This window comes from Sus scrofa, chromosome 4, assembly GCF_054392235.1.
Source record: "Sus scrofa isolate SSC_HxYL_T2T_F1_AM1 chromosome 4, Sscrofa_HxYL_maternal_Yorkshire_Landrace_v2.0, whole genome shotgun sequence".
NCBI lineage: Eukaryota > Metazoa > Chordata > Mammalia > Artiodactyla > Suidae > Sus > Sus scrofa.
Genome location: NC_139386.1, coordinates 12,746,783 through 12,766,318, shown reverse-complemented (window position 1 = coordinate 12,766,318; position 19,536 = coordinate 12,746,783). Strand labels below are relative to the sequence as shown.

The window sequence follows — 19,536 nt, the reverse complement described above, 5'->3', positions numbered from 1 at the left end:
GCTGCTGGTGGCAATCCAAGCTTGTTCTTAAGTTCTCTGTGCTTTTATCCATACTGTTCCCTCTGCCTGGAATGGCATCCTCCCCATCCATGTCAGGAAATCTACTGAACTCGAAGTTCCATGACTACGTCTGTCTTGTTCTGGTTGTGTCCCTGGAGTGCAATTCTTTACATAGCAAGTACACAGGTGTTCAAGAATGGGGGCTGAGTAAGTGAGTGACAAGGGAGAGAATGGGGAGAAATGAAGGAATCCTGGAAGAGCCAATGCCTTCCTTAGGAAGCTCTCCTGGACGCAGTATCACAATTGCTCCTCTAGGCTTCCACAGCCTGAGAAATACCCTCTGCTGTCACCTTATCACCCCACATGGCATTGGGCATCAGCCTCCCTTCTTGGGGTGGGGCTGGGGGGCTGTTCTTGCTGTGTCTCTGTATCCACAGCTCTTAACAACCACCTGATACCTTATCACCAACAACTTAATTTTAGGCACCCATTTGATCATCTATTTGTCTTGCATTCCTCACCCCTTTCTACAGCTTTGCCTGAGTCTCCATTTTCACCCAATTTTTCTTACCTTCAGAAGATTCCAGACCTTAACTCTTTTACTTTAGTACAACTGGCTGAAATGCCTCCCGTCAAACCCTTTCCTCTGCTTCTTTAAATCATCTGCTCCTCACAGCTAATGCAAACTACCCCCTTGACCCTCCTCACCTTTCAGGAGCATTCCTTACAGATCACATACAGGTCTCTCTGACAATGATGATCATTGTGGCTACAAGTTTTAAGTACCGAATGAACCACGGGTACTTTATCTAGTGCATAAATATACACATTCCGGTAACCTACCACCCACCATTTGGAAGGACAAGAAACTGAGGCACAAACAGGTTAAATATCTTTCTTAGAGCCAAGCAGCTGGTAGATGATAGAGCCAGTATCCAAACCTGGTCATGGTTCATTCATTCATTCATTCATTGAATAAATATTTATCAAGCGACTAGGAGGTATTTCTTTCAGACTTTGACACTCTGGGGTGGAATCATTCATTTGACACACATAACCGATTCTGCTATTTAGACAAAGTGAAGGCAGACAAAGAAGGAAGGGATTAAAGACTAATTGACTCAGAAGCAAAGCAAGGCAGGCAGAGGGGAAGAGTGGGAAGACAAGTTTCAGTTTCAGGTGAGCTCTCTGAAAAGAGAATAGTTCTTAGGGAGCAGCTTTCCCCCCTCCAGGCCTCCTGGTTGAATGAATTCCCTGAACTGGAGAACACGGTGTCGAGACTTGTTTTATTGGTATTTACAAAAGTCGTTTTTAAAAGGATCAGCGATTTGCAGATTCCATTTGGGTGTGTCACCCCCATCTTTCATTCGTCACACCAAAGAGAGCGGGGAAATGTGAAGGCACAGACTTTGCAAGCCTAGATGTCGTGAAAGGGGTGACCTGGGATTCCAGGGAATGTTTTTTCCAGGACTACATTTTGTCCAGGCAGCAGCAATGCCCTGAACTTGGATTTCTTTCTTTCTCTCAGCTTCTGGGCAGTTAAATGCTTGTCAATGAACCCCTTCAGACTGTCCTCAGTTGGGGTTAGAGCTTCACAAAGATCAGCTGCACTCAGAGTTACCTTTATGCCTGTAAATCCTCTTCTTGGGTAGATTGCCAACTCTTCAAAAACAGACATGGTTCTATTCATCTTTCACCTGCTCCAGTGCCCCACATGGTGTCTGCACCATGACACGAGTTTGTGAGAATCGAGGGGTGGGGAGAGAAGAAAAGGAGGAAAGGAGAAACAGATGCAAAGGGTATCTATTTGGTATTAGATGAGGGGGTATTAATGGAATGCACTCAAGTGTCCTGGGTTCAAGTTCAAATTTTGGCAGTGCCTGAACATCACGGACCAGGTCACCCAGCCTCTAAGAACCTCAGTTTCTTATTTTGGGAAATGGAAAGTTATCACGTCTTCTTCAGCAGGTCATTTGGAGAATGAAATAAGGTAATGTGTGGGATGACATTTCGTAAAATTGTCCAACTGTGTATGTTAAAATTGTTACGGAAAGATGGTCAGCTAGGAATGAATTCTCTCCAAGACTTCAGAGCACTGCTGTCAGAAGTTGAAACCAGAAGCTTTTACCTGGATGTTTCTGGCTTAGATGAGCCATGTTCTTTTTCGAAACCACCCAGGTGACCCCTGGTTGGGTTGGAATTCTCTCACTTCCACCAGCACTGAGCATTTATAGTGTACGGGGCATTCAGCAGTACACAGAGAGGGAACAGAGAGCAAAGGAAATTAATATAATCTCGTCTCCCACGATGCTCAGTCTACTTCCTTCCCTGTGGCTGATTTCTCTGTGTGCCAAACGAGAGGCTTGGAAGACCAGTCCCCAGAATATTTTCTGCTATTACCGTTTACATTCTAGAATTTTCTGATGCCAGGGACCAAAGGGTAATCGCTATTACCTCCTTTGGGATGATTCTTCTGAGGTACAGCTCTGCTCTCTGCTAGGAATCTCAAACTGACATGGCCCTCAAACTGTGGCACTTGCACAATTCGGAAAGCATCTCCAATACAGTGGCTTATCGGACCCTCACCTGCAGCCTTAAACCCATTTACAGAAGAAATAATTGCATCTTAGAAGAACTAAATTATGCATCCAAGTCACTGAGAAAGAAATTAGCTGGACCAGAGCATAACACCAGATTTCCTATTTCCGAACATAAATTTTTACCTCTCCTTCGCCCTGCAAGACCATTTTCAATGAAGAGAAGCATAGGCTCAGGGAAGCTAAATTTAACCGAAGCAGCAGAGAGGACCACATTCCAAAAATCTGCAGATCCCCCCGCTTCCACCCCCAAGCACTTGTGAGCCCTGAGAGGGTAAAGTCTTCCCTGGCTCAATCCCAACAGACATTAAATTCACCTGTGCTTGTGAGGAAATAAATCAGTGTCCCTTTCTGCTGCTGCTGTTGTCTGGAAATAATGCAAATGCAATGGGCCTGCACTGACATTGTGTTTTTCCCTGGAAGGGTACCCATAATAAATTGTCCCTTAATACTGTTAAAGAGGCATTTTCCTCTTACTCAGGAGCTTTTGATGTTGGACTAGGCTACTCACCCAGTGAGGAGGGGGCAGCGGTGCCTTGTCACCGGGCCCAGTTATTCCTGTGGCCTCTTGCTGGCCTTCTGCTCACTGCATTGCTAAGTTCAAGGCTGCATTTCCCAGACCCCAGGTTGAATCACCGGACTTGCCGGTAACCTTGATGGTCTCATCATTGGTGATCTGGATTCATTCGATTGTCTTGAATGCAATCCATTTACTGATTGGGATGCTTGAAAGCTGAGCAAAACTGGCGCTCCTGGTCCACACCATTCATCACTTGGAAAAATGCCAAACTGTTTCCGCAGAGGACAGGCGGCGTGGGTCTCCCCTGCAGGAAGCTACTGCTGCTCCTTAATTGTTTGCTAGAGGAAGAAGCAAGGGTAAAATTTAAAGTAAATGGCTGGGTGGGTTGCACTAATTCATCAAAGCATGTTTCAAGTCAGGTGGTCAGAGCATGCATCAGCTGCGGGCTCCACCAGCTTCTAGGAGAGTGGGAAAGCCACCAGACCTCCAAGCAGATAAAATCATTAGGAGGCATTCAGCAGTGCTTGAAAAGCAAAGAGAGAGGAGGCGGGGATGTTTATGCATGCTCCCTTTTGCCACATGGGAAAGCACCAGTTGTCTGTGACCTAGTTATCTGGGAGAGGAAGCAGGGAATAGAACTCACAAAGCTGTTCATGGCCCGGGAACCCCATCCTCCAAGGCACTCTGCATGCTGAGAAAACAATTAGAGCTTCCTAGTTTGGCTCTATCCTTTTTGCTTAGAGATTTTTTTTTTTTTTTTTTTTTAGCATTAAAGACAAACCCACTTAGGGTCGATTAAGAACAGACGGATTTTGTAGGGATACACCCTGGACTGGAGATAAAACTCAGATTCATTAGAGATTGGAAGTGGGAACTGTAATGCTTTCAGAAAATCTGTCAGCATCTCTCCCTGGCCCTGTCTCTCAGTACATGGTCCCTTGTCTGCGCAGCACTGCCCAATGTAGTTTCCTTGCTCTTAAGCACGCAGTCATTGATTCACTCAGGAAATATTGAATTCTGCCATGTGGCTGGCACTGTTCAGGATGCTTGGCATATAGCAATGAGAAAAAATAGACAAAAACCCCTGCCCTTGCGGAATGTACACTGCAGTGGGGATCCAGACACCAAATAAGATAAATAACTACAAGGCGTGAGTGGTAAGTGCTCAGAAGATCAAGATGGAGAATGAAACACTGGGAAGACAGGTGAAATCTTGAATAGGATGATGAAGGAAGAAGCCTATTGATAAGGTCCTTTTTTAATAAAGACTTCAAGGAAGTAAGGAAAGTAGCCCCACAAATGACAGGCAGAGCATATTGAGCAGAAGAAACAGCAGATGCAAAGGACCTGAGGTGGTTCAAAGAACAGCAAGAAGCCCAATGGGGTAGAAGAAATAAGTGATGGGTAAGAGATAAAGTCATAGAGGTGGGGGCACAGATCCCAAAAGACCTTCTAAGTCATCCTGAGGACTTTGGCTTTTACCCTGAGGGAGGTGGAAAGACCCAGAAAGGACAACTCAAGCCACATCACCCCATGGCCCACCCAGTCCGCTGGCTGTTTCTTACGGATAACTTACTATAGAATCAAAATCCCTGTGTCTTCAGAAGAGAGCCTCCGAGAGACAATGGCTCACGTCCAGTCTGCCTCTAGGGTCATCCTCAGTACTCCAGGCTAACCCAAACATCAGTCCCACTAACCAGGCTAAGGCACCCCCTAGTGACTCCAGGAATCCCTGTGTGAACGTGGCATTTCTGCCTATTTCTCTCATGAATGCTTAGTGGTGGGATCAGCTGGTCAGAGGTCAATGAGAGGGAGACCCAGCTATAGCTCTTAACCCATCTCTGTCTCTCTCATTCGATCTCTATCTTTCCTCTCCCTCACCTCCTCAGAATACTTGAGGGAGCACGGAGGGTATAGGAAAAGACTTAGTTTCTGAAAGAAAGTGCACACATTGGGTCTTGGAGAATCTTCGCTGAGAGAATGAGTTGGCAAGGCCTTAGGAACTAGAGATCCCTTTTGAAAATTGTGATTTTTTCAGAAAGAGTTTCACATCAGAGCTTCACACAAAGACAAAATTAGAACGTGTATACTCTCAGCAATCTCCTTACCAAGAGAGCGCTCAGATGTGGCAGAAGGACCCACCAGAGTTGTCAGGAGCAGTTGTGAGGGTGCCAGTCGTGTTACTATGAATAGACATCATACTCAGGTTGGACATGTTTTTGCATAAATTAGAATGAATTAAACGTTCACCCCCAGATATCATTATTCTCACTCCCTGGCATGTGATACGCTTTTCTGAGTGGGAGAGAAATGGTGCAGGGCTGTCAGGACTGCACGTGACACTAGATGTGCCCTGCACATGAGTATCCTTCCTCCTGTGACCTTGGTGGAAAATAGTGTGAGCCTGACTTCCATGGGAAACAAGATAGTGCCCGAGGGTCCTCGTCTGCAGGCCAATGGCCGTTTCCCTCTCAGAGGCCTACCGCAAGGACAGGCATGTTCTAGAACTTTCTTCTCCCTAGGTCTCAGAGCACTGAACTCATGGACTGGCCAAACAGCCATGACCATTTTCTCAGAACATTTCAGAATGGTTTACTGCACCGTTCTCATAATGACATGCAAGAAAGTTACCATCTGTAGTTCAGCCGTGGCTTTTCACATGGAGGAGGAAATGACTAAATATATATTTACATAGCTCTCATGAATATGCATTTTTTTCAATGCACAAATATGTACAATTACTTGATAGACTGTTTTGGTTCCTATCTTTCGAATATTTAATACAACTATAAATGTTTAATTCATATTTACTGGGTTGATTGAACAGTTTCAAAATTATGCCAAGTCTTGCTAGAAACAAGATTGAACATTTGTGCAGTGGGATTTGGCCAGCAGAATCCACGCTGACTGGTTCAAGGACGGCTTTCTTATAAACTATATTGAATAAAGCTGCTGGTGGAAATTGGCTTGCTGGCTACGGCTTAGGGAAATGGCCCTGGATTTACATTCCACGGTGCCCTACAGAGCCCCTTGTGATTTGGCTTCCCTGTTACCTACTCGGCCCCTCATCACTCAGCCACAAATAACCCACATCCCGCCTGAGGTCCTCAGCATCAGCTGTCCCCTGGGCCCAGAATGGTCTTTGCACAGACATCGACTTTGCTCTCACGTCACTTTCTCCATAATGTTTATCCTCACCAGCCCACTTAGAATTGCAGACACCACAAGCCCCAACATTCCTAATGGCATCTAATGTGCCTCTACTTGCATTTCTTTCCTCAGCCCTCATCTCTCACGTGCAATATCATTTACTAAATTATAATGTTCATGAGTTAGGGTCTGTCTCTGTCTCTCTGCACTAGAATGTATATGCCATACAAGCAGATTTCTGCTTTCTTCATTAAAGGATCCCAAAAGCCGGGAATGGAGCTAACCCTTGGCAGGTGCTCCATTGGAAGAAGGCACAAAAGTCAAGAGACTTGGGAACTTGTCAAGGCTAGAGCAGAACAGCAGCTGCCATCTCCCCTGAGTGCAGGTGAAGACCAGCTGGCCGACTCTCTGCAGAGCTGGGTCACACCTCATTTAGAGGATACCTTCCAATAATGCCATGGCATCGGCCTAGGAGGGCTTTGTCACCATGTTGTGTGGGCACAAATCAGGAGTGGTCACATCTTTTTTCCAAGAGGAATCTGAAAATTAAATGGAGCAGAATAAGTGAAAATGTACCCGTATGTTAGGACAGGGGAAGAATTACTTTCTTTTTTTTTTTTTTTTTAATTCTTTGGGTTTTTTTGTTTGTTTGTTTTTGTCTTTTTGTCTTTTTAGGGCCGCACCTGCAGCATATGGAGGTTCCCAGGCTAGGGGTGCAATCAGAGCTGTAGCTCCTGGCCTACACCACAACCACAGCAATGCCAGATCCGAGCCGCATCTGAGACCTACACCACGGCTCACGGCAATGCCAGATCATTAGCCCACTGAGCGAGGCCAGGGATCAAACCCACGTCCTCATGGATCCTAGTCGGGTTTGTTAACCGCTGAGCCACGATGGGAACTCCAACAGGGTAAGAATTTAAAAAGGAGCAGAAGACTTCTCATTAAGTAGGGGATTATCTTTTAGGGTAATGCTGACCCATCAATTGTTCACATTCAGCCAAAAGCCAGGAGAGACTATAAAACACGGCCCGTCACTGCAGTGAAGAGGTGCTTCAAAGTGCAACAACTGCAGCAAATAGATTTTGCAATAAAATATTAGGAAAATCACATCTCCTTGGGGACAAGTGTTGCACATACCCAACAATAGCAGAAGTTATCACTGCGACTATAGAAAAAGAGCAGATGAAGATATTAGATCCTAAACTCTGTATTGTCAGCAGTTTGTGACAGATTGCATCATATTTATGATAGAATGGGAATTAATCGAATACATCAGAGCAAAATCAAGGGATCATTAAAAGGTAGAGTAGAGAGGTACATGCAATTGAATGGGACAAGAAGATGATGTGAGGACCAAGAGAGGCAGAGCATAAAGAATAAAGAGGAAACGGGGTGGGCCACCCTAGAACGAGGCTAGAGAGAGCCTTCCTGATTCTCCTGCCTACGAATGTCCCCAATGTTCTGATGAAGACAGTTGGCGGTCATTACCAGAACCAGACACTCTAGTTAGAAATGAACAGTATTTATAGCTTGTCACACATGTGTGTGAATGTTTAAGGGGTGCGTAGTGAACTGTAAATAGTGTGAGTTCTGTTCTGCCCAGCTAATCCTATATGGCGTAATTATAAAGGCTCAAGTAAATACAAACCCTTCAATTATCAGGAAGAGATATGTGAACCAAATGGAACCAACTGACAGGAGCAGTCAAGTTACGTTGCCCACAAGGGCAAGGGTGTTTTCATAGCCTCTTAGCAGTATTATCAACTGGTTAAAAGAAAGTGTGCTTCTGGGAAGTCATTTTGCAATTATTTCTCAGTGGCTGTAAAAACATTCATAGCATTTATCCCTTGACTCCTCCTCCCTCTCCACTCACACTATAATTTCTGAGAATCCAGCCTATAGAGATAGTACAAGTCCTTGGAGAAACAAAAGTAATTTGCTCCCAAATATTTGTGATCACACTGTTTTGCATAGTAAAAAAAAATGAAAAACAATATCAACATTCAATTATTGTGGGTGCAATTAAGTATAGGCTGATGCTTCCTTTTTTTGTTTTTATGAAACTTAGTTATGGAGGTTGAATTACATACAGTTTTATACGTTTTGGAAAATGTATGCAGTCGTGTGATCGCCGCCACTCTGCATATACAGACCATTTCCATCACCTTAAAATGTCCCTTGAGTAATACCTAACAATAAAATAATAGTCTTAAATATTTCCTGCTTTGACATACTTGATAACCACATCAGACAGGGTTGCAACTTTTGCTTCAGCCACCAAACATAATTTAGAAAGCTCAGGAGAAAATGGAAAGTATGTATTTAGACATATTTTGACTCTGTCCTTTCCGTTATCCTTTCTTCCTTCTTAATCTTCAGATATTCCTTTTTTTTTTTTTTTTTTTTTTAACTTTCTGTTTAGAGGAACTCCTTTAGAGAATTTATTTTCGCCGGTAACAAATTTTTTGTTGGGACCAAATTTCTCCAGCTGTCCTTCACTTTGGAATAGCTTTATTTCACCTTCATTCTATCAAGACCTTCTCTCTGGGTATAGAATTCTGGATTAGCCATTCTTGTCTTTGAGCATTTGAAAACATTCTGTATAAGTTTCTATAGTCTTATTCTGTATAAGTTGTTTTGTATCATGTTTATTAGATTCCACGTATAAGTAACATCACATGATATTTGTCTTTGTTGGACTTCACTTAGTATGATAATCTCAGGTCCACACCAGCGTATAAAACAGATGATTAACAAGAACCTACTGTACAGCACGGAAAAATGTACTCAATAGTTTGTAATAACCTATATGGGAATAAAAGAATGGGAATATTTATATGTAGGACTCATTCACTTTGCTGTACACCTGAAACTAATACACCATGGTAAATCAACTATACTCCAATAAAACTGAGTTTTAAAAAAAGCATTCTAATATTTCCTTCTGGACATAAAGATGATTTCTGAAGGGACATTTATGTCATGTCTCTCCCAGTGATTTCAAGATTTTGTTCTTGTGAAGTTCTAAAAAACTATACAGTTTTCAGAAATGATATTATGATATATCTTCTATTTATTTTTGCTTATTAGGGCTGCACCCTCAGTGTATGGAGGTTCCTAGGCCAGGGGTCTAATCAGAGCTACAGATGCTGGCCCACACCACAGCCACAGCAGTGAAGGATCCGAGCCGTGTCGGGGACCTACACCACAACTCATGGCAACGCTGAATCCTTAACCCACTGAGTGAGGCCAGGGATCGAACCCACAACCTCATGGTTACTAGTGGGATTCGTTTCCACTGCACCACAATGGGAACTTCAATTATGATGTATCTTGGCACGGATTTCTTTGGGGTTTTCCTGTTCCAGATTCACTCGGCCTCTTCAGTCTGTAGATTTATCTTTTGTCAGATTTGGGAAATTTAGCCATAATTTCTTCAAAGGCACGCTCAGGCCATCCCTCTTGCTTCTCTCCCTGGGACTTTTGTGAATGAATGTGAGCTTCTTTAGTTAGTCCCACTGGTCCCTGAGGCGCTGTTCATTTTTTTAAATTATTATTATTATTCTATTTTCCTCTGTTGTTCAATTTGGATCATTTCTATCCTTTTATCTTAAAGTTTCATGGATATGTGTATATGTATGACTGAATCACTTTGTTGTACAGCAGAAATTATCACAACTTTGTAAATCAACTATACTTCGATAAAACTTTTAAAGTTTCACTGATTTTTCGTCTATCCCTCTATGTTACTATTTTTTAATTTTGGATATTATGTTTTTCTGTTCAAACCATTCTTTATACCTTTGATCTTTTTTCTGTTGAAACTTTGTTTTTAACTTTTTTCAAACATTGTCATAATTTCCCATTGAAACACTTTAAAATGTCTACATTAGGAGTTCCCATCGTGGCTTAGGGGTAACGAATCCAACTAGTATCCGTGAGGATGTGCATTCAATCCCTGGCCTCGCTCAGTGGGTTAAGAATCCAGCGTTGGCGTGAGCTGTGGTGTAAGTCGAAGACGAGGCTCAGGTCTGGCGTTGCTATGGCTCTGGCATAGGCTGGCAGCTATAGCTCTGATTAGACCCCTAGCCTGGGATCCCCCCATGTGCCTCAGGTGTGGCCCTAAAAGGACAAAAGACAATAAAAAAAGTCTACATTTAATTCCTTGCTGGGTAATTTCTAACGTCTTTGCTCTCTAGAGATGTTGGTGTCTCATGATTGTCCTTTTCATTTAAGATTTTTCCTAGTCCTGGAGTTCAGTGGAACCAAACCCAACCAATATCCAAGAGGATGCGGGTTCAATCCTTGGCCTCACTCAGTGGGTTAAGGATCCAGCATTGCCACGAGCTGCAGTGTAGGTCACTGATCCTGTGGCTTGGATCCGTTCATTGTTGTTGTGGCTGTGTCATAGGCCAGCAGCTGCAATTCCAATTTGACCCCTAGCCTGGAAATTTCCATATGCTGCACCTGCAGCCCCCCCCCCCACCAAAAAATTCATAGTCATCTGCATGGCGAGCGATTTTTTTTTTCTTGCCGAGTCCCAACATTTGGAGTTCTGAAACTCTGACTCGTATTTCAATCTTCTGATATAGCAGGCTCCCTCTGATACCAAACCAGAGAGAACAGACACCACCTCATGACTGCCAGGGGGAGGAGGAAATCTAGGCGCCCCATGTGGCCTCTGCAGGCACTCAGGGAAGGGGGAGGGGCCCTTCAGGGCTCTGGGGTTGGGGGTGGGATTTCCAGTTCAGAGTCCCCTCCAGGCCTCTGCTGGTACCACTCTGGCTGGGGATAGGGGCAGTACGTGCGATGTGGGAAAAGGCCTAATGACTGCCCAGAGAGCACAAACGTTCTGGGTCCCTACTCTGCCTTCTCTGACACCACTGCAGCTAGGGATCTGGGCACCTCCTTACAGTTTGCTGAGAGTGGAAGTCCAGTTCCCACACAGCCCTGGTTAAAAAGATGGTATGGGGCTTTTTTTTTTTTTTTTTTTTTTTTCTTGTGGTATTTGGTGATCAGTGTCTAAAAGTTCTCTTTCTTGCTAGGCTGTCCTTCCCCAGTCCCCCAGCTAGAAAGCTCAATCTTTCCTGGGGGATTTTTTTTTTTTTTGAACCATTGGCCTTTCTAGGATGTTAGCTTCCCCAGCCCCCCTGGAACATATGAGCCAAGAAAAAAATACCATGTTGGGATATAAGAAAACAAAGATGTAACCTTAAGTGAAGAAAAATGGTGTCAAAGTTTCTGCCTACTGTGGTTATTATTTTTTTACGAATTACATGTTCAAGAAAAAAGACTGAAAGGAAATATACCAAATCTCAATGGATATTGAATTAGTGAAAGAGAATGAAGGATGAAGCTTTTCTCCTCTATTTGCGATGTTCTATAGGATGGCAACATGACAACAATACAAACTAAAAGAATAACAAAAATAATTCAGTCACCCAGCCATGTAAAGCAGAAGCTCTTTTACAATGGGACCTGCAGGAGTTCCTGTGGCTCAGTGGGTTAAGAACCTGACTAGTATCCATAAGGATGCAAGTTTGATCCCTGGCCTCGCTCAGTGGGTGAAGGATCTGGCGTTGCCACAAGCTGCAGCATAGGTTGAAGATGTGGCTTGGATGGATCTAGTGTTGCTGTGGCTGGGGTGTAGGCCAGCAGCTTCAGCCCCAATTCCACCCCTAGCCTGGGAACTTCCATATGCCATGTGTGCAGCCCTAAAAAAATTTACATATATAAAATGGGACCTGCAGAGAGCTCTCTCCTACATTATGCATTATAAACCTCACCTTTTATGAAGAATATAAAAGTCAGGTATGGTTGTTGAAGTTGAACAAATCAGCAGATATTTGGATCCTTTGTTGTTGTTGTCTTTTTTTTGGGGGGGGGGAGCCACATCTGAGGCATACAGAGGTAACCAGGCTAGGGGCTGAATTGGAGCTGTAGCTGCTGGCCTACACCACAGCCACAGCAACTCGGGATCCAAGCTGAGTCTTCAACATACACCACAGCTCACGGCAATGCTGGATTCTTAACCCACTGAGCCAGGCCCGGGATCGAACCTGCGTCCTCATGGATACTAGTCAGATTTGCTTCCGCTGAGCCACAACGGGAGCTCCTCTTCGGATATTTGAATGAGGAGAGTAATATGGTCAGTGGAAAGCCTTGTACAGAATCAGCAGAGAAAGAAGCATGTGTTCTCTGGTACAAGCCCACAATAAATTGAAATGGACACCAACAGTTGGCTTAAAAATAATCAACTACAAATACACTCATCGTATAAGCATGCTCCCTGACACACTCACCAGCATGCTCTGCATTGTTCCTACTAGCTCTTTAAAAGTCACCAGATGCAGTTCAAGCTAAAATAACACAGTGAGGTACAAGTTAATTACATAGTTACCAGCAAAATCACACACATTTTTTTGCAATAATAATGTGGTAAATAAATACATGCTCACTCCATGGGAAATGGTGGCAATTATCAAGAACACATGTTCACACCGTCGTATTGCTTACTGATAATTGTGCAATTAACCAATGGCAGCATGCTAAAATGGATATTTACTCTTCTCTGAGCTTCGCATGCTATGTGGGATGCATGTGAAAAGCACATATGGGAAGTTTCCAGGGGGAACTTCAAGTGTGTGAGCATTTTTTGTGGTCACATCTCAGTCCCCAGATATTCCCAGCATGCAGCTTCTGCTTTTCATAACATACACCTATTTTTACCAATTGCCTGGCACACAGTTAATGCTCAATAAACTCTTTGTTAAGGGAACTAATAAAAGGTACTACAAGACTTGTGTGGTGTGAGTAATGCAAAAAAAACAAATAAACCCGAAGGGTTTTATGTTTGTGTTTCAGAAGGAGCTTTGCATTGGAAATCAGAAGTTCCTAATCCAAATACCAGGTCCACTGACAACTAATTAAGGAATTTCAAACCAATTACTTGCAGTCTTTCAATTTCAGTTTTCTCAACGATAAAAAGGAAGTAAAGAGGTTTGTTCTGGGGCTCAAATGAGATAATGTGTGTGCAAACACTTGTAAACCAAACAAACAGTATACACATAGGAAATAGCCTTGGTAATGTGCTACTATTTTTACAGCAGCACATTCTGATCTATCTTCAAAGAAGTGTGTTATCTAAGAACCTCTCGTTGGTGGCAAGAGAGAGGATGAGAGGGTCTGCACGGTTCTTAATCAGGAAGATGAGGGCGTAGCATAAGGGGAATCCATAATGGGTGACCTGCAGAGTCAATGAGGCAAAAGACAAATCTTGGACAAGGTGGTTTCAGTCCAAGCCAATAGTCGGAAGTTCCTAAAAATATAGAAGTGCGGTGGGGGGAGCAGTTTACATACCCATATGTCATACACGTCAGCTCAAATAATCTATATTTCTCCTTTCAGTGAGCTCATTGGGGAGAAACAAAATACTTTCCAGATAATAAAGACCGAGAAAAAAATAAACATCTGTGGACATTTATGCTTACCAAGCCACAATTCCTATATCTGTCTAAATTTCTGCATCATACCATCAAGAACACCACACTGATCCTTCCGTTAACTGCACTCAGAGAAAATGCACCTCATCAGAACTTCTGCAAGCTAAAAAGCACTCACCGAAATCCTTGTTTATTGCAATTCACCCATACAAGAGACCACTTTATTCAATATGAATGAATCCAAAAATCTGTTCATTAGTTGAAAGCTTTGTTAAAATGGACAAACATATTACATATGATTTAGTTGAAAATACATAAATGTTCATTTAGTCACCAATCTTTTAATTGAAAAGCCAAGTTTTCCCTTTATGGTCTACTGACTAGAGATCAAATCATGCTTCTTGTATAAAATATACCCCTTACTGGGAGTTCCTGTTGTGGCGCTGTGGAAATGAATCCGACTAGTATCCATGAGGATGCAGGTTCGATTCCTGGCCTGGCTCAGTGGGTTAAGGATCCGGCGTTGTTGTGAGCTGGGGTGTAGGTTGCAGACGTCTCTCGGATCCCAAGGTGCTGTGGCTGTGGCTGCGGGGTAGGCCAGCAGCTGTAACTCTGATTTGACTCTTAGCGTGGGAACCTCCATACACCATGGGCGCAGCCCTAAAAAGTAGAAAATTAAATAGATAAATAAAATAAAACAATAAGGTAAAATAAAATATACCCATTATGCTTTGTCAACAAGTCCTAATCTTTCTCTAGTGTGGAGTGATAAAAGTCTTGGAAGAATTTTTTTTCTAATTTTTTAAAAAAACATTTATCATAGTTGATTTATACTGTTCTGTCAATTTCTACTGTACAGCAAAGTGACCAAGTCATACATATGTATATACATTCTTATTCTCATGTTATGTTCTATCATTGGTAAGAAATTTGAGTACAGATTTCTTATAGATGTGTATGATTTTTAAAAATATTTATGGTTGTCACAATTATAATGGCAATTTTATTAGCAAGTCATCTTTATTAAGAGTTTCCAGGAGTTCCCATTGTGGTGCAGTGGAAAATAATCTGACTAGGAAACATGGAGTTGTAGGTTCGATCCCTGGGCTTGCTCTATGGGTTAAGGATCTGGCATTGCTGTGACCTGTGGTATAGGTTGCAAATGCAGCGCAGATCCTGTGTAGCTGTGGCTGTGGTGTAGACTGGCAGCTGTGACCCCTAGCCTGGGAACCTCCATATCCCTTGAGTGCAGCCCTAAAAAGCAAAAAAAAAAAAAAAAAAAAAAAGAGTTTCTAGAGCTTTTAGCTTAAATTTCATACATGCATCAACTCTTTTTACATTCATATCTCATCAGTTTATGTAATAATTAAATGATATAATAACAATAAATCATACAACTGACATATAAGTTTAGGTACGAATGCAGCAAAATACAGAATTAAGTCCCTGCTTTTTCTGACAGGTGTGGAAGTACAGAATAAGACTTCTGAAACTCCAGCTAACTGAACTGAATTTTGAAAATTCTTTCAGTTTCCACTACTCTATATAAAAACGTTTGCTGTACGTTTCTCGTCACAGTAAGAGATGGAATCTCTCTTGGTCTCCTCTCTAATTTTACCTTGTTTCTCTGACAACTGTGTGATATGCCTTTGAGTTGCTGTAATAAGACACAATTTCCTATTGGTTGCCTGTTTTTTTAATTTTTTAAAACAAATTTATAACAGTCTCAAATTTACAGAAAAATCACAAAGATAATAAAGAGTTCCCATATACCCCATACCAGTTTCCTCCTACCATTACCATTTTCAGGCTGACTTAACATTGCAACATTTTATTTAGAACGAAAGACTCTCTCAATTTATAGAAGTCAGTAAAATGTGCAATGTTTCTTTTGTACTGTTATCATGCCATTTTATGTTCCTCATGCCCCATCCATGACTATGTGACCAAAGGTGTGTATGCATTGGTCGTTATGACTGCCCAGCATCCTCTTTTGATGGGATTCAAGCAGCTGGTTTCCAGTGTGTACAACCACCGTTCTTGTCATCTAGGTGGGGTGACTCAGACCTGGCTAATCAGAGCACATCTCACTATGGCCACAGTAATCAAGAAACTGTTAGAGGATTGGTGTTACCTTGTGGAAACAACCTAACAGAAAATATAGTCCAAGAGAGATATAATGGTAGGCAAGATTGAGAGAGAACTTTCTGATGACCTATTTTCCCATTCATTGGGACTATTGCAGTTTATACCTGTTATTCTGATGAGGTCATTGATGGAATTTTTATCACCCTCAAAAGTGGTAAATGATATAATCAACCTAATGAAGGCCTTGGATTTAACTATGCATGAAGTCAGCTACCTCCCTAGGTACATGAAGCAATAAATATTTTTCTGGAGGAGGAGAAGGTTGGCTTGAAATAGTTTGATAAGCAAAGAGCATTACTTACCGTGTTCTTCACTACACATCCACAGCTGCAATTGCAAAGTCTTTCTGGTTGACTGCCCACCCACGCATAGCCTGCATAGACACAATTGGAAAATGTCTTAGAAGATGCACCTGCAAAGACCAGCAAGGAACAATGTGTTTTAGGAACTAAAAGGAGATCATCAGGGCAGCCATGGTGAGAGAAGAGAAGCAAAGGGAAAGACAGGATGAGGTACGTCGGGGGCTGGCCAAGCTGCACAGACTTAGTTGGGGGTCTGTGCTTTATCTTAAGGGTATTGAGGAATCCGAGACTGTCTCCAGCCAGAAAGAGAGTGATTGATGTTCATTTTGGAAAGATCGATCCACCTGTATGGGAAGAATGAAGGCAGAGCTGAAGGCAGAGCTGAAGGCAGGAAGCTGACGCAGAAGCGGTGATGCTGTCTTGAGTTGGGGTCATGACAGTGGCAACAGGACCAAGTGGATGTATTGAAAATAAATCTAGGTGGTTCCCACATGTCAGGCTTGAAGTCGTATTGAAAGAAATCCTCTCTGAGCTTAGTCTCCTATTCAGACCAAATCACTAGAGTCCGGAATACATTTTTGCACAAATAAATACTGTTCAGTTAATGAACCTCAAAGGTTGGGTAGATGAAAAGAACTCAAAATTCTTCAACCAAAAATTTTGTCTTGGTTCCCAGGATAGTAATCAGGCATTACTGGAGGAAGTTATCAGGCATTATCTACTTCAATATAGCCACCTTAATTTTCTCGATCAAAAGCAGAAGTCATACTTCTAAGATTTTCAAGTACTTTATCAAGGGTAAGTATTCATATTCTCTTGCCCTTCAAACAATACAGAATCAGTAATGTCTCAGTTCCACTGATACTAAATAGAGCTATTGACTCTCCTCTTTTATGAAGCTATAAAACATGTTGTACTGAAATAAAGGTTTACTTTGCAACTGAGAATTCATGGGCAAGGCTTCCTGCTGACTTCTCAGAACCTCGGACAAGTGTGTCACTGCTTTTGTTGATGGAGGTATTTTTAGAATCAATTAACTGGCCTTTCTAGAGGATTCTTTAGATCATAATTAGCTGTGTGTGTGTGTGTGTGTGTGTGTGTGTGTGTATGTGTGTGAAAGTACACCATGCATCCATGAGCGATTAAATTTCTGCTAAATTAAAAGCTCACTGAAGTTACAATCTACACTTAGACAATCCATTTCCATTCTGCTAACTTCTGTGCAAAGCATAGAAACCGTTTTGTTTTCTTATTCCACAGAGGCTAAAGAGGTATTTTTTTTCCCCTTCTTATGGGGGAAGGAATCCTTGCTAATTTTCCCTTGTGTCTCTAAAGAACAGACAGAAAACAGAGACTGCTCCAAAAAAGACACTTAGCCAAGGAACTTAAGCTAAAGACATTGACTTTGTGGTTTTTCATCCCTTTGGCTATAAGGATAGCATTTGAGTTTCAGTGTCATGAGACTGTGAAGCAGAAAGGGAACCTGGTATTCAAGAAGTCAAGGAGGTGTCATTAAAAAAAAAAAAAATGGGCTCTGGAGTCAGAAATCCTAGGCTTGAGTTCTACAGTGATCACTTCCTGGCTGTGTGGCTTGGGCAAGATGCTCTGTCTCCTTTGAGCCTCATTTTCCACATCTGTAAACCGGGGACAGCAAGTGTTAAAGTAAGATTCTAACTTCCTCACTGAAATGTATTGAAGATTGAATGAGATGCATAAAAAAAAAACAAAAAACTGTGAACTGTACCAAACTAGAGAAATGGATCTTTTTATTGCTACCAGGTTTCACCTCTTTTTTTCCAAAAAGGAAACAGAGACCCAGAGAGCAGAATGCACTCTATACTCTATAGAGTTCCCATCCTGGCTCAGCGGTTAGTGAACCCGCTAGCATCCACGAGGATGCGGGTTCGATCCCTGGCCTTGCTCAGTGGGTTAAGGATCCAGCGCTACCTTGAACTGTGGTATAGGTGGCAGACACGAAACGGATCCTGCGTTGCATAGGCCGGTGGCTCCGCTCCGATTGGACCCCTAGCCTGGGAAGTTCCCTAAGCCGTGAGTGTGGCCCTAAAAAGACAAAAAGAAAAAAAGAAAAAGAAAAGAAAAGAAAGAAAGCACTCATCAAGGTCAGCAGCAGCCTGACTACCGTCTAGTGGTCTGCTCCTGGGTCAGGAAATTTTGACATGAAAGTGTGCAAAGAGCCTCCCAATTATTTAAACTCCTTCCAATGGAACCATGCTCATCTAAGATGTCAAATTCAAGCCTGGGAAGCCAATCTCTTCATGAGCCCAGCAGGCAACATTTCGATGGCTAACCTTGGAGTGTCCAGGTTCATAATTTCCTGTTTTAAACCAAATCATTTAACCGAAAAAAAGGGAGCATTTCTTTTCCCCAGCCATCTCATTCTCAGAATTACAGTGACTGATATCACTCAGGTAACGGGCTAGTTCCAGTTTGTCTAAGATTTTCCGTCTTTTAACACAAAAAGTTCCCAGGAAGCTTTTCAGCCCCCAGCAAACTGAGATAGTTAGTCACCCTAAATTTCCACATTTCACGGACTGTCTCCATTGTACCAGACACTTTGCTGAATTCTTATATTCTTCTTATTGGTTCCAAAAACGACGTGGGGGCAGGTATGATTACTTCCACTTCACAAGATGAGGAAACCCAGCCCTGGGTGATCAAAATCGCTTGTTCCAGGTCACACGTCAACATGCATTGGAGCCAGGACTCTAGGCATTTTGAATCCAGAGTCTGCCGTCACCAGCCCGTGACACTGACTCCCAGTGTGTCTTGAACATTCTCATAAAGAGGAGGGGCAGACTGCTCTTACACCGGCTTGTTTTCTAACCAGCCAGTCATAGTGGCTCTGGACTGATGGGAAACAGTTCTGGTCTTTAAACTTGGGAGTCCAGTGTGTTAGGGAAAGATCAGATAAGAAGGAATCTGAGGAGTTCCCGTCGTGGCACAGTGGTTAACTAATCCGACTAGGAACCATGAGGTTGCGGGTTCAGTCCCTGCCCTTGCTCAGTGGGTTAACGATCCAGCGTTGCCGTGAGCTGTGGTGTAGGTTGCAGACGCGGCTCGGATCCCACGTTGCTGTGGCTCTGGCGTAGGCTGGTGGCTACAGCTCCGATTCAACCCCTAGGCTCGGATCCCACGTTGCTGTGGCTCTGGCGTAGGCTGGTGGCTACAGCTCCGATTCAACCCCTAGCCTGGGAACCTCCATATGCCGTGGGAGCGGCCCAAGAAATAGCAACAACAACAACAACAACAAAAGACAAAAAATAAAAAAATTTTTAAAAATTTAAAAAAAAGAAGGAATCTGAAAATCTCCACTTCAGTTTCTACCATCTTGCTTCCTGACTTGACGTCTTAAT

General features: G+C 42.7%; 1 protein-coding gene across 7 annotated transcripts in view; it reads right to left on the bottom strand.

Moving 5' to 3' along the window:
* Positions 1 to 1,260: 1,260 nt before the first annotated feature.
* LOC110260224 (uncharacterized) overlaps positions 1,261 to 19,536 on the bottom strand; it is a 173,714-nt gene continuing 155,438 nt past the window's right edge. For 5 of the 7 annotated variants that reach the window (XR_014843357.1, XR_014843356.1, XR_014843360.1 and 2 more), the window contains 2 exons: positions 16,163 to 16,233; positions 1,261 to 3,455 (listed from right to left, as the gene is read on the bottom strand). Coding sequence is in view for 3 of the 7 variants with exons in the window: in XM_085021672.1 (XP_084877798.1) it covers positions 16,174 to 16,233 (60 nt within the window). In the remaining 4 variants the exon portion in view is untranslated. Of the gene's footprint in view, positions 3,456 to 13,901; positions 14,373 to 16,162; positions 16,234 to 19,536 lie in introns of those variants that run through there. The other 2 variants (XR_014843355.1, XM_085021673.1) reach the window with 1 other exon arrangement.